The 15,520-nt window shown below is 44.6% G+C and overlaps 1 protein-coding gene across 1 annotated transcript in view; it reads right to left on the bottom strand.

Moving 5' to 3' along the window:
* The window catches only part of LOC112075279 (NACHT, LRR and PYD domains-containing protein 4), a 27,358-nt gene that overhangs the window by 8,377 nt on the left and 3,461 nt on the right, over positions 1-15,520 (bottom strand). Inside the window, exons 3-5 of the mRNA XM_024142302.2 lie at positions 3,652-3,825; positions 1,902-2,075; positions 266-437 (exon numbers count right to left, since the gene is read on the bottom strand). Coding sequence (XP_023998070.2) covers positions 266-437; positions 1,902-2,075; positions 3,652-3,825 — 520 coding nt within the window. The remainder of the gene's footprint in view (positions 1-265; positions 438-1,901; positions 2,076-3,651; positions 3,826-15,520) is intronic.

The following is a 15,520-nucleotide window of genomic DNA, read 5'->3' as shown; positions in this document are numbered from 1 at the left end:
TAGTTTACAGTCCGATCCTCCAGTCCAGCAGACAGCAGTGTAACCCTGCCTGAGTCCTCGCAGGTCATGTTCTCTCAAGCTACTCCAGTTGCGTTTCAGTTGGGAGGTGGTGAACTCAGGGACTGAGGCCGATCCCTGAACAGCGAAGCCTCTCGTGCAGACCAACACGTGACCCTAGACGTAGAGGCAGAAGAGCACATGGATTTACCACCATGTTAAACGAACATCCACAATAATAACTCAATACGAATGATATTAAGCTCACACTAGTCTGTATGTTGCAGAGTGGACTGGTTAGTCCAACACAGAGCAGCTCCACTCCTCTGTCTCCCAGGTCATTGTAGCTGAGGTCCAGTTCTCTCAGGGGGGAGTTTGGTGTCTGCAGAGCTGAGGCCAGAGTCTCACAGGATTTATATGTGAGTTTACAGTCAGCTAGTCTGGAGAGAGGAGATATGTCGATGCACTGTTAAATATGCAAAGCTTTAAGGATAATGAGATGCATTAAGACAATAACAGAAAGACACATTGGTTAATAATGTTAAAAACATAGTAACTCACTCAAGATATTTAACCTTAGTTTTATATATTTTCTGTATGTTTCTGGATATTTACCAAGATGTTAAAATAATGTTAACATACACATACTAACTATACTGAACAACAATATAAACGCAACATGTAAATGTGTTGGTCTCATGTTTCATGAGCTGAAATAAAAGATCCCAGAAATGTTCCATCCGCACAAAAAGCTTATTTCTCTAAAATGTTGTACTAAAATTAGTTTACATCCTTGTTAGTGAGCATTTCTCCTTTGACAAGATAATCTATCTACCTGACAGGTGTGGAATATCAAGAAGCTGATTAAACATCATGATCATTACACAGGCGCACCTTGTGCTGGGGACAATAAAAGGCCACTCTAAAATGTGCAGTTTTGTCACACAACACATTGCCACAGATGTCTCAAGTTTTGAGGGAGCGTGCAATTGGCATGCTGACTGCAGGAATGTCCACCAGAGCTGTTGCACAAGAATTGAGTGTTAATTTCTCTACCAACGTCATTTTAGAGTTTGGCAGTACATCCAACTGACCTCACAACCGCAGACCACGTGTAACCACACCAGCCCAGGAACTCCACATCTGGCTGCTTCACCTGCAGGATGGTCTGAGACGAGCCACCTGGACAGCTGATGAAACTGTGTTTTCACAACCGAATCGTTTCTGCACAAACTGTCAGAAACCGTCTCAGGGAAGCTCATCTGCGTGCTCGTTGTCCTCACCAGGGTCTTGACCTGACTGCAGTTCGGCGTCGTAACTGAATTTAATGGGCAAATGCTCACCTTCGGTGGCCACTGACACGCTGGAGAAGTGTGCTCTTCATAGATGAATCCCGGTTTCAACTGTACCGGGCAGATGGCAGACAGAGTTTATGGCATCGTGATGGCGAGCAGTTTCCTGATGTGAACATTGTGAACAGAGTGCCCCATGGTGGCAGTGGGGTTATGGTATGGGGCAGGCATAAGCTACGGACAATGAACACAATTTTATCAATGTGCAATTTGAACACACAGAGATACCGTGACGAGATCCTGAGGCCCGTTGTCGTGCCATTCATCCACCGCCATCACCTCACGTTTCAGCATGTGGCAAATGGTGGTCACACCAGATACTAACTGGTTTTCTGATCCACGCCCCTACTTTTTTTTAAAAAGGTATCTGTGATCAACAGATGCATATCTGTATTCCCAGTCATGTGAAATCCATAGATTAGATTAGGTCCTAATGAATTTATTTTATTGAATGAAACTCTTTGAAATTGTTGCGCTTATATTTTTCTTCAGTATACAATACATACAAAATATTTAAACACCCACAGTGGCTACTGAAGAAAGTTAACTCACACTAGTGTCTGTATGTTGCAGAGTGGACTGGTTAGTCCAACACAGAGCAGCTCCACTCCTCTGTCTCCCAGGTCATTGTAGCTGAGGTCCAGTTCTCTCAGGTGGGAGTTTGGTGTCTGCAGAGCTGAGGCCAGAGTCTCACAGGATTCATATGTGATTTTACAGTCAGCCAGTCTGGAGAGAGGAGATATGTCGATACACTGTTAAATATGCACAGCTTTAAGAATAATGAGATACATTAAGACAATAACAGAAGGACATGATTAACCAATGTTAAATACATACTAACTCACTCAAGATATTTAACATTAGTTTGATATACTTATCACATTTGATGTAGGTTTCTGCATATTTACCAAGATGTTCAAATAATGTTGAAAACATACACATACTAATTACAAATCAAATCAAATTTATATACCCCTTCTTACATCAGCTGATATTTCAAAGTGCTGTACAGAAACCCAGCCTAAAACCCCAAACAGCAAGCAATGCAGGTGTAGAAGCACGGTGGCTAGGAAAAACTCACCAGAAAGGCCAAAACCGAGGAAGAAACCTAGAGAGGAACCAGGCTATGAGGGGTGGCCAGTTCTCTTCTGGCTGTGCCGGGTGGAGATTATAACAGAACATGGCCAAGATGTTCAAATGTTCATAAATGACCAGCAGGGTCAGATAATAATAATCACAGTAGTTGTTGAGGGTGCAACAAGTCAGAACCTCAGGAGTAAATGTCAGTTGGTTTTTCATAGCCGATCATTGAGAGTATTTCTACCGCTCCTGCTGTCTCTAGAGAGTTGAAGAAACCCTCCTATCCACATTGAAGGGACAGCAGTGGAGAAGGTGGAAAGTTTTATGTTCCTCGGCGTACACATCACAGACAAATTGAAATGGTCCACCCACACAGACAGTATGGTGAAGAAGGCGCAACAGTGCCTCTTCAACCTCAGGAGACTGAAGGAACTTGGCCTGTCAGCCAAAACCCTGACAAACTTTTACAGATGCACAATCGAGAGCATCCTGTCGGGCTGTATCACCGTCTGGTACGGCAACTGCACCGCCCACAACGGCAAGGCTCTCCAGAGGGTAGTGAGGTCTGCACAATGCATCACCGGAGGCAAACTACCTGCCCTCCCTGACACCTACAGCACCCGATGTCACAGGAAGGCCAAAAAGATCATCAAGGACAACAACCACCCGAGCCACTGCCTGTTCACCCCGCTATCATCCAGAAGGCGAGGGCAGTACAGGTGCATCAAAGCTGGGACCGAGGGACTGAAAAACAGCTTCTATCACAAGGCCATCAGACTGCTAAACAGCAATCATTAACTCAGAGAGGCTGCTGCCTACATGGAGACCCAATCACTGGACACTTTAATAAATGGATCACTAGTCACTTTAAACAATGCCCCTCTAAATAGTGGCACTTTAATAATGTTTACCTATCTTACATTACTCATATCATATGTATATACTGTATCTTATACCATTTATTGCACCTTGCCTATGCCGCTCGGCTTGCTCTCATTCATATACTTATATGTACATATTCTCATTCACCCCTTTAGATTTGTGTGTATTAAGTAGTTGTTGTGAAATTGTTCGATTACTTGTTAGATATTACTGCACTGTCGGCACTAGAAGCACAAGCATTTCGCTACACTCCCATTAACATCTGCTAACCATGTGTAATAACAAATAAAATTAGAATTAATTAACATACAAAATATATAAACATAGATAGTTAACTCACAGTAGTGTCTGTATGTTGCAGAGTGGACTGGTTAGTCCAACACAGAGCAGTTTCACTCCTCTGTCTCCCAGGTCATTGTAGCTGAGGTCCAGTTCTCTCAGGGGGGAGTTTGGTGTCTGCAGAGCTGAGGTCAGAGTCTCACAGGATTCATATGTGAGTTTACAGCCAGCCAGTCTGGAGAGAGGAGATATGTCAATACACTGTTAAATATACAAAGCTTTAAGAATAATAAGATGCATTAAGACAATAACAGAAGGACACATGATTAACCAATGTTAAAAACATACTAACTCACTCAAGATATTTAACCTGTGCGACAAAAAACAACACAGTTACACAAACAAACGAACAGTCAATAAAACAATAGAACAATCTATGTACAGTGTGTGCAAATGTAGAAGAGTAGGGAGGTAAGGCAATAAATAGGCCCTCGAGGCGAAATAATTACAATTTAGCATTAACACTGGAGTGATAGATCTGCAAGTAGTGATAGTGATGGGGTGCAAAAGAGCAAAAAGTGAAATAACAATATGGGGATGCGGTAGTTGGGTGTGCTATTTACAGATTGGCTGTGTACAGGTACAGTGATCTGTAAGCTGCTCTGACAGCTGATGCTTAAGGTTAGAGAGGGAGATATAAGTCTCCAGCTTTTGCAATTCGTTCCAGTCATTGGCAGCAGAGAACTGTAAGGAAAGGCAGCCAAAGGAAGTGTTGGCTTTAGGGATGACCAGTGAAATATACCTGCTGGAGCGCGTGCTACGGGTGGGTGTTGCTAAGGTGACCAGTGAGCTGAGACAAGGCAGGGCTTTACCTAGCAAAGACTTATAGATGACCTGGAGCCAGTGGGTTTGGCGGCGAATATGTAGTGAGGGCCAGCCAACGAGAGCATACAGGTCGCAGTGGAGGGTAGTATATGGGGCTTTGGTGACAAAATGGATGGCACTGTGATAGACTACATCCAGTTTGCTGAGTAGAGTGTTGGAGGCTATTTTGTAAATGACAAAATGGATCAGACAATCACCAGCAGCAAGAGCGACATCATTGATATATACAGAGAAAAGAGACGGCCCAAGAATTGAACCCTGTGGCACCCCCATAGAGACTGCCAGAGGTCCGGACAACAGGCCCTCCAATTTGACACACTGAACTCTGAGAAGTAGTTGGTGAACCAAGCGAGGCAGTCATTTGAGAAACCAAGGCTATTGAGTCTGCCGATAAGAATGCGGTCATTGACAGAGTCGAAAGCCTTGGCCAGGTCGATGAAGACGACTGCACAGTACTGTCTTTTATCGATGGCAGTTATGATATCGTTTAGGACCTTGAGCGTGGCGGAGGTGCACCCATGACCAGCTCGGAAACCAGATTGCATAGTGGAGAAGGTACGATGGGATTCGAAATGGTCGGTGATCTGTTTGTTAACTTGGCTTCGAAGACTTTAGAAAGGCAGGGCAGGATGGATGTGTGTCTATAACAGTTTGGGTCTAGAGTGTCTCCCTCTTTGAAGAGGGGGATGACCGCGGCAGCTTTCCAATCTTTGGGGATCTTAGACGATACGAAAGAGAGGTTGAAAAGGCTAGTAATAGGGGTTGCAACATCTGCGGCGGATAATTTTAGAAAGAGAGGGTCCAGATTGTCTAGCCCAGCTGATTTGTAGGGATCCAGATTTTGCAACTCTTTCAGAACATCAGCTATCTGGATTTGGGTGAAGAAGAAGCAGGGGGGGCTTGGGCAAGTAGCTGCAGGGGGTGCTGAGATGTTGGCTGGGGTAGTTGTAAGCATGGCCAGCTGTAGAAAAATGCTTATTGAAATGATCGATTATCGTAGATTTATTGGTGGTGTTTCCTAGCCTCAGTGCAGTGGGCAGCTAGGAGGAGATGCTCTTATTCTCCATGGACTTTACAGTGTCCCAGAACTTTTTGGAATTAGTGCTACAGGATGCACATTTTTGTTTGAAAAAACTAGCCTTAGCTTTCCTAACTGACTGAGTATATTGGTTCCTGACTTCCCTGAAAAGTTGCATATCGCGGGGGCTATTCGATGCTAATGCAGAATGCCACAGGATGTTTTTGTGCTGATCAAGTTTGGGGTGAACCAAGGGCTACCTGGTAGGTTCCTTTATAATTTGTGTGAGATTGATGGCATCTAGCTTAGATTGTAGGACGGCTGGGATGTTAAGCATATCCCAGTTTAGGTCACCTAACAGAACGAACTCTGAAGATAGATGGGGGGCAATCAATTCACAAATGGCGTCCAGGGCTGGGGGCCGAAGGAGGTCTATAACAAGCAGCAACGGTGAGAGACTTGTTTCTGGAAAGGTGGATTTTTAAAAGTAGAAGCTCGAATTGTTTGGGCACAGACCTGGATAGTATGACAGAATTCTGCAGTAGATTGCAACTCCGCCCCTTTGGCAGTTCTATCTTGTCAGAAGATGTTATAGTCAGGGATGGAAATTTCAGGATTTTTGGTGGCCTTCCTAAGCCATGATTCAGACATGGCTAGGACATCCGGGTTGGCAGAGTGTGCTAAAGCAGTGAATAAAACAAACTTAGGGAGGAGGCTTCTATTAACATGCATGAAACCAAGGCTTTTACGGTTACAGAAGTCAACAAATGAGAGCGCCTGGGGAATTGGAGTGGTGCTGGGGGCTGCAGGGCCTGGGTTAACCTCTACATCAAATGAGGAACAGAGGAGGAGTAGGATAAGGGTACAGCTAAATGCTATAAGAACTGGTCGTCTAGTGCGTTCGTAACAGAGAGTAAAAGGAGCAGATTTCTGGGCACGGAAGAATAGATTCAAGGCATAAAGTATAGACAAGGGTATGGTTGAATGTGATTAGAGTGGGGGTAAACCTAGGCATTGAGTGACGATGAGAGAGGTTTGTCTCGAGAGGCACCAGTTAAGCCAGGTGAGGTCACCTATTGTGTGGGTGGGTGGAACAAAAGGGCTATCTATGGCATATTGGGCAGGGCTAGGGGAGAAAACAGTGAAATAAGACAATAATCACTAACCAAAACAGCAATAGACAAGGCATATTGACATTAGGGAGAGGAATGTGTAACCGAGTGATCATAGGGTCCAATGAGTAGCACTAAATGAGTCAGGGAGCCAATTCCGTAGTCGCTGCTATGCTAGGCGAGCCACTGCGATTCAGACAGCTAGCGGGCCGGGAATAGCAGATGGGCATCCGGCAACGTCGCAACGGAAGAGCCTGTTGAGACCACCTCGGACGGTTACATCGGCAGACCAGTCTTGATGGATCGGCGGGGCTCCGTGTCGGCAGTAAAGTGTCCAGACCAATTGACAAAATAAGTATTGTAGCCCAAGAATTGGCTGGTGGACCTCTTTGGCTAGTAGGGAGATGGACCTAGCTCGAGGCTAGATCCAGGCTAACTGGTGCTTGCTTAGGGACAGAGACGTTAGCCAGGAGTAGCCACTCGGATAGCAGCTAGCTTGCTGTGATGATCCGGTGTAAAGGTTCAGAGCTTGCGAGAGGAATTAGGAGATGTGGTAGAGACAAAGCAGTCCGATATGCTCTGGGTTGATATCGAGCTGTGCAGACTGGCAGGAATCGACCGGGTTGAGGCTGGCTGATGTCTGAGTTAACAGTGAGGACTGCTAGCAGTGGCTAACTGACTAGTAGCTAGTTAGCTGGCTAGCTTCTGAAGGGGATTCCGGTTCTAAAGTATAAAAATAGCAGATCCATACCACATTAGGTGAGGCGGGTTGCAGGAGAGTATATACAGTCCGTAGATGGAAAGTGAGATTAAAATTATACAAAATATATACGAAGAAAACGATATATACAGTTGAAGTCAGAAGTTACCATACACCTTAGCCAAATACATTTAAACTCAGTTTTTCACAATTCCTGACATTTAATCCTCGTAAAAATTCCCTGTCTTAGGTCAGTTAGGATCACCACTTTATTTTAAGAATGTGAAATGTCAGATTAATAGTAGAGAGAATGATTTTTTTCAGCTGTTATTTCTTTCATCACATTCCCAGTGGGTCAGAAGTTTACAAAAACTAAATTAGCATTTCGTAGCATCGCCTTTAACCTTTCTTGCCCCGGGATCCGCTAGTGGAACATCCACAACATTCCGTTGCCTTCGCAGCGCGCGAAATTCAAAAATATTTAACTTCCACACATTAACAAGTCCAATACAACAAATGAAAGATAAACATCTTGTGAATCCAAGCAACATGTCCGATTTTTAAAATGTTTTACAGCGAAAACACAATATATATTTATGTTAGCTCACCACAATAGCCAAACACACAACGCCATGTTTCCACCGCAAACATAGCTTTCACAAAACCCACAAATAGAGATAAAATTAATCACTAACCTTTGAACAACTTCATCAGATGACAGTCTTATAACATCATGTTATACAATACATTTATGTTTTGTTCGAAAATGTGCATATTTATAGCTACAAATCCTGGTTTTACATTGTGAATACGGTGCCATAATGCACCAAATTGTACGGAGAAATTTTGGACAGTCACGTAATCTAACCAAAAAACTAATCATAAACTTTACTAAAAAATACATGTTGTACAGCAAATGAAAGATACACTGGTTCTTAAAACTTCTTGTGAATAGGGGGCGCTATTTTCACTTTGGGAAAAAATCGTTCCCAATTTAAACGGCCTCGTACTCTATTCTAGCTCGTACAATATGCATATTATGATTACTATTGGATAGAAAACACTCTCAAGTTTATAAAACCGTTTGAATTATATCTGTGAGTAAAACAGAATTCATTTTGCAGCAAACTTCCTGACAGGAAGTGAAAAATCTGAAATCGATGCTCTGTTCCAGGGGCCTTCCTATTAATTTGCTTGAAATCTATGGATATACATGCACTTCATACGCCTTCCACTAGATGTCAACAGGCAGTGGGAGGTGGAATGGGCTGTCTAGCTTGATCTGAGGTCGAACAAGAGCTCTTGGAATGACGTGACCCCAATTCCCTTTGTCTGGCAAGGCGCGGGAAGGAACCCTGGATTGCCTTCTGAAAAGCTTTCGGTATAGACATCTAATATCTCCGGCTTTGATTTTATTTGATACATGTGATAATATCATCGTAAAGTATGTTTTTTCAATATAGTTTTATCAGATTATTGAAAGTTTATCGGGAGTTTTGGCGTTTTCCGTTCTCTGCGTTTGGTGAAGTTGGACAACTTCGCGCCACTTGGCTAGCTTTGGTTGCTAATTCGACAGGAGAGAAGGACATTCTAAAACCAAACAACGATTTATTCTGGACAAAGGACTCCTTGTACAACATTCTGATGGAAACTCAGCAAAAGTAGGAACCATTTATGATGTTATTTCGTATTTCTGTGGAAAATGTTTWGTTCTATTTTCCGCCCTCATTGCAGGCACTGTCTCGCTATAACGTAAGCTGTATGTTGTACTAAAGTTATTTTTTTTAAATCTAACACGGCGATTGCATTAACTTGTTATGGCTGCAGGGGCAGTATTGAGTAGCCTGGAAAAAAGGTGCCCATTTCAAACGGCCTCATACTCAATTCTTGCTCGTACAATATGCATATTATTATTACTATTGGATAGAAAACACTCTCTAGTTTCTAAAACCGTTTGAATTATATCTGTGAGTAAAACAGAACTCATTTTTACTCACAGATATAATTCAAACGGTTTTAGAAACTAGAGAGTGTTTTCTATACACATGTCCATCAACTCTTGGCGCATGGAACGAAAACGTAAACTGCATGTCGTAATGAAGTTATTTTTAGAATTCTAACACGGCGATTGCATTAAGAACTAGTGTATCTATCATTTCCTATACAACATGTATTTTTTAGTAACGTTTATGTATAGTTATTTGGTCAGAATAGTTCAGTGCCATAAAAATATCCGCACATTCTGGGAAAAAGATGCTACGTTAGCACCATGTATAACCACTGATTTCAGCTCTAAATATGCACATTTTCGAACAAAACATATATGTATTGTGTAACATGATGTTATAGGACTGTCATCTGATGAAGCTTATCAAGGTTAGTCAAAAATTATATATCTTTTGCTGGTTTACAAGTTACACGCGCCCACAATTCTCCGCCTTGTTTGGAGCAACATATCCCAAAAATACGAAATAAGCATCATAATATCTCTCTTAACCTTTGATGAATCTCTCATCAGAATGTAGTGCAAGGAGTCCTAGTATCGCAAAAAAATCGTTTTTTTTTGCTTTACAATGGTCATTTCTTCTGTCGATTCGCACTTTGGCCTGACTTGTGGAGGGCAACATGTCCATCACTTTGGCGCATGGAACGAAAATTCCAAAAGTCACAATTAAACGTTGAATAAACTGGTCAAAACTCAGTGAAAATCCATCTTTATGATGCTTTTTTCTCATATATGTACCAAATAAAATTCAAGACGGTGCATTTTCGTTGTGTAACTAACGCATTTTCAGAAGACAAATGTGGGGTCCGCCTGGTGCGTGGCTACAAATACTGCCAATCAGGGCGGACCTGTCACTCCAAAAGCTCTCATTCGGTCTCAACATCACAAGCTAGACACCCTATTCAACATCTACTGCCGGTGACATCTAGTGGAGGAGGCGTAAATGACAGTGCAACAGATCAACATAAAGGCAATTGAATCGCAAGGCCTGACACAGAGCCCCATTTCAGAATTTGCACCCTCCTGTTTTGGAAGTTTGCTCGACAAATGAGTTCTGTTTTACTCGACAGACTATAATTCAAAAACAGTTTTAGAAACTTAGAGTGTTTCTATCCAAAGTAAGTAAAATAAATATGCATATCGTATGACTAGAACAGAGTACGAGGCCGGTTTAAGTTGGCGCGATTTTCCCCAAGTGAAGACAGCGCCCCCCCTATTCACTAAGAGTGAAGAGGTGATTGTTAACTTGGGTCCAAACTTTGGGTAGCCTTCCACAAGCTTCCCACAATAAGTTGGGTGAATTTTGGTCCATTCATCCTGATAGAGCTGATAGAGCTGGTGTAACCGAGTCAGGTTTGTAGGCCTCCTTGCTCGCACATACTTTTTTCAGTTCTGCCCACAAATTGTCTATGGGATTGAGGTCAGGGCTTTGTGATGGCCACTCCAATACCTTGACTTTGTTGTCCTTAAGCCATTTTGCCACAGTATGCTTGTGGTCACTGTCCATTTGGAAGACCCATTTGCGACCAAGCTTTAACTTCCTGACTGATGTCTTGAGATGTTGCTTCAATATATCCACAAAATTTTCCTTACACATGAAGCCATCTATTTTGTGAAGTGCACCAGTCGCTCCTGCAGCAAAGCACCCCCACAACATGATGCTGTCACCCCTATGCTTCACGGTCGGGATGGTGTTCTTCGGCTTGCAAGCCTCCTCCTTTTTCCTCCCAACATAATGATGGTCATTATGGCCAAACAGTTCTATTTTTGTTTCATCAGACCAGAGGACATTTCTCCAAAAAGTACAATCTTGTCCCCATATGCAGTTGCAAATCGTAGTCTAGCTTTTTTATGGCTGTTTTGGAGCAGTGGCTTCTTCCTTGCTGATGTCGACATAGGACTCATTTTACTGTGGATATAGATACTTTTGTACCCATTTCCTCCAGAATCTTCACAAGGTCCTTTGCTGTTGTTCTGCGATTGATTTGCACTTGTGTAACGGCGGTCCTCCTCCTCTTCTACCGAAAAGGAGGAGTATTTATCGAACCAAGGCGCAGTGGAGTTTGAACACATATTTATTAAACAAAAACACTTACACACTAAACAAAACAATAAACGATCGTGAAGCTAAATAAACGATGTGCACACACACAGGCTACAAACGTTTAACATAGACACGAACTTGAATAAACAAAACAACAAACGGTGTAGACAGACCTATACGACGAACTTACATAAAACAACAAGAACGCACGAATAGGACAAATAGACTACACAAACCGAACAAACCGTAACAGTTCCGAATGGTGCAAACACTTACACAGACACGGAAGACAATCACCCACAAACAAACAGTGAGAACACCCTACCTAAATATGACTCTTAATTAGAGGAGAACACAAAACACCTGCCTCTAATTAAGAGCCATACCAGGCAACCAAAACCAACATAGAAACAGATAACATAGACTGCCCACCCAAAACACATGCCCTGACCATAAACACATACAAAAACAACATAAAACAGGTCAGGACCGTTACAACTTGTCGCACCGAAGAACATTAATCTCTAGGAGACAGATCGCATCTCCTTCCTGAGCGGTATGACGGCTGCGTGGTCCCATGGTGTTTATACTTGCGTACTATTGTTTGTACAGATGAAGGTGGTACCTTCAGGCATTTGGAAATTGCTTCCAAGGATGAACCAGACTTGTGGAGGTCTACAATTCTTTTTCTGAGGTCTTGGCTGATTTATTTTGATTTTCTCATGATGTCAAGCAAATAGGCACTGAGTTTAAAGGTAGGCCTTGAAATACACCCACAGGTACACCTCCAATTGACTCAAATTATGTCAATTAGCCTATAAGAAGCTTCTAAAGCCATGACGACATTTTCTAGAATTTTCCAAGCTGTTTAAAGGCACAGTCAACTTAGTGTATGTAAACTTCTGACCCACTGGAATTGTGATACAGGGAATGAAAGTGAAATAATCTGTCTGTCAACAATGGTTGGAAAAATTACTTGTGTCATGCACAAAGTAGATGTCCTAACCGACTTGCCAAAATTATAGTTTTTTAACAAGAAATTTGTGGAATGGTTGAAAAACAACTTTTAATGACTCCAACCTAAGCATATATATACTCCCGACTTCAAATGTACTCACTCAAGTTATTCAACCTTAGTTTGATATATTTATCACATTTGATGAATGTTTCTGCATATTTACCAAGATGTTCAAATAATGGTAAAAACATACACATACTAACTAAATACAAAATATATAAACACACTGTCACGTTCTGACCTTAGTTATTTTGTATTTTCTTTGTTTTAGTATGGTTAGATGAGGAGGAGGACAGCCGTTACAGAACCATCCACCAACAAAGGACCAAGCAGCGTGGTAACGGGCAGCAGCAGCAGCAGCAGTGGCCGAAATCTGGAGAGGAATGGACATGGGAGGATATTCTAGACGGCAAGGGATGTTACACATGGGAGGAGATTCTGGCTGGAAGGGATCGCCTACCATGGGAACAGGTGGAGGCAGCCAGGAGAGCGGAGGTAGTAGCAAAAGGGAACCGGCGTTACGAGGTAACACGGCTGGCAAGGAAGCCCGAGAGGCAGCCCCAAAAATGTCTTGGGGGGGCACACGGGGAGTGTGGCTAAGCCAGGTAGGAGACCTGAGCCAACTCCCCGTGCTTACCGTGGAGAGCTGTCACTGGAGTCCAATCAGATAGCTTGTACGCAGGCCTTTCTGGACACTCAGACAGGAAGTGACACACAGGGAGCAATGGAGGAAACAGGTGAGAGAACCAGTCCAGGTACTTTCAGCACGAAGATCAAAGGAATCCTCACCAGAAAGGTTCATCAACTTGTTTCCAGCTGTCTGAATGAACTTGGTGTTGCCAACTTTCTCGTAACGTTGAAGACATGCGAGACCTAGCCCTGCATTCAGCGAACTATCTTTTCACGAACAACAAGACTAAAACCTGACCAATGTTGTCAAGCCCTCGGTACCATCGTCTCAGCTGTGTTTCAGGTCTAGTGTCATAGAGGAGGTTTGCTGGAGGAGTTTGTGACCTGAAGACTCAACCATTCAAGGGAAGGTATATAGAGAGAGGTTGGCCTTGCGCCGAGTAGTCAAACCTCTAGCAAGGGAGCACCTTGTCAGTAGTGCTTACTGGTAGGTCTAGTGAGTTTGTTCCTATCACGTTTTACGTATGTATCATTAGCTGGAAACCGTGAGGATTCGTGGGTATATCTAACCAGATTATCTCCTCTCTCCAGCTAAATGGGTTGTGGAACTCACACTCATAAATCCTGTGACGAGACCTCGTGGGCCTCACGCGCTGCAGACACCAAACTCCCCCCGAGAGGAACTGGACCTCAGCTACAATGACCTGGAGGAGACAGGAGGAGTGGAGCTGCTCTGTGTTGGACTAACCAGTCCAGTCTGCAACATACAGACACTTGGTGTGAGTTAATATATCTTCAGTATCCACTTGTGTGTTGTAATGGCTTGTCTCCCCCTCAATCTGAGTAGTAACAAGGAATCGGACCAAAGCGCAGCGTGGTAAGTGTTCATGATGAATCTTTAATGGAACAAACTGAACACTGAAATACAAAACAATAAAGTGAACGAACGAAACCGAAACAGTTCCGTGTGGAACACACAGACACGGAAGACATCCACCCACAAACACAACAGAAAACAGGCTCCCTAAATATGGTTCCCAATCAGAGACAACATGACTAACACCTGCTCTGATTGAGAACTATATCAAGCCAAACAAAAAAACCCAACATAGAAACACAAACATAGATAACCCACCAACTCACGCCCACAAAAAACAAAGAAATACAAAGAACTACGGTTAGAACGTGACAGTACCCCCCCCCGCCCCCCCCCGCCCCCGAAGGTGTGGACTCCGGCCACAAAAACCTGAACCTATAGGGGAGGGTCTGGGTGGGCACTCTGTCCCGGTTGGCGGCTGCTGGCGCTGGACGTGGACCCCACTTCCACCATAGTCTTAGTCCGCTTCAGTAGGTCTTTAGGGCGGCGACCCTCGCCGCGCTTAGGACTGGCAACCCTACTAAAGGGCCCCACTGGACCGAAGAGCGCTCTCTGGACTGAGGGGCAGCTTTTTCGGACTGAGAGGCAGCTCCGGAATCTGAGATATGGAACAGCTTTCCGTACTGAAAGGCCAGCTTTCCGGGATGAGGGACATGGATTATGAATTATGCTTTCTCGGTACTTGAGCTGCCCTTACGTGAAGGGCAGTCTCCATGGGTGAAATGGGCCAGCCTTCCTGGGCAACCTGATCCAGGACACGGCTCACTGGGCAGCCTCGCTGGCCCGTCCGGACGGGCTCCAGTGGAGCCTCGGACCAGCCCTTTCAGTCCAGCGGTCACTAGGGCCTGTAGTCCCGGACGGTTGCAGCTCTGCGGAGCTCTCCCTGGCTGGAAGATGTCGGACTGGCTCGATGGCACGCTCGCTGGACACGAGAAGTGAGCACCTCAGGGGCCTTAGGCCTGAAGCTCTCAGTTCGGTAGCTGCCTGCGGCTCCCTCGTAAGGTGCTGGCTCGTGATGCGGTGGTCGGAACTGGTGGCACCGGGGCTTCGGCGCGCATACGCCACATGCAGGGCCGCTTGCCGCGGGATGCTGGGAACTGAGGGCGATCGCGCCCTGGTTACGTTGTGTCAGTCACCAGTGGGGCGGCACCCTGGAGGGCCTGGTGTTCAGAGGGTGACATGGCCGACAGAGAGCTGGTTTACGTGGGCCAGCTGCTACAGGAGCGTAGCTGGGTGGTGTAGACGAAGGGCGCACCGGGATTAGACGCCGAACGTGAGGCGGCGTTCTACGGCCAGGTCTCCGCCGAGCCCACCGGAGACCTATTGGCACAATCGACGCCTTAACGTGGCTGAAATGCTCAACCGTGGCATGCAGTTGCGCGAGGTGGAATAGGTGCCACTGCTGTTTTAATGCCCAGTACCAGGAGACACCATGCGTAGGGCTGGGTGCCATGTACCCCCGGCCCGAGGAGACGCACTAGAACCACGATGCGTAGAGCCGCGCTTCTGCGACTGGTCGATGCCACTCTCTATGCCGTGCCGCTACGAGGCACTGTCTATTGTACCGCACCGGGCTATGCACACATCTGGAAGACACTTTGCGCTCTTTCCGCATAACACTGTGTCTGCCCGTACGCTTCC

Source organism: Salvelinus sp. IW2-2015, unplaced genomic scaffold (genome assembly GCF_002910315.2).
Source record: "Salvelinus sp. IW2-2015 unplaced genomic scaffold, ASM291031v2 Un_scaffold3060, whole genome shotgun sequence".
Classification (NCBI taxonomy): Eukaryota; Metazoa; Chordata; class Actinopteri; order Salmoniformes; family Salmonidae; genus Salvelinus; species Salvelinus sp. IW2-2015.
The sequence above is the reverse complement of the archived record's forward strand: the minus strand, read 5'-3'. Positions and strand labels throughout refer to the sequence as shown.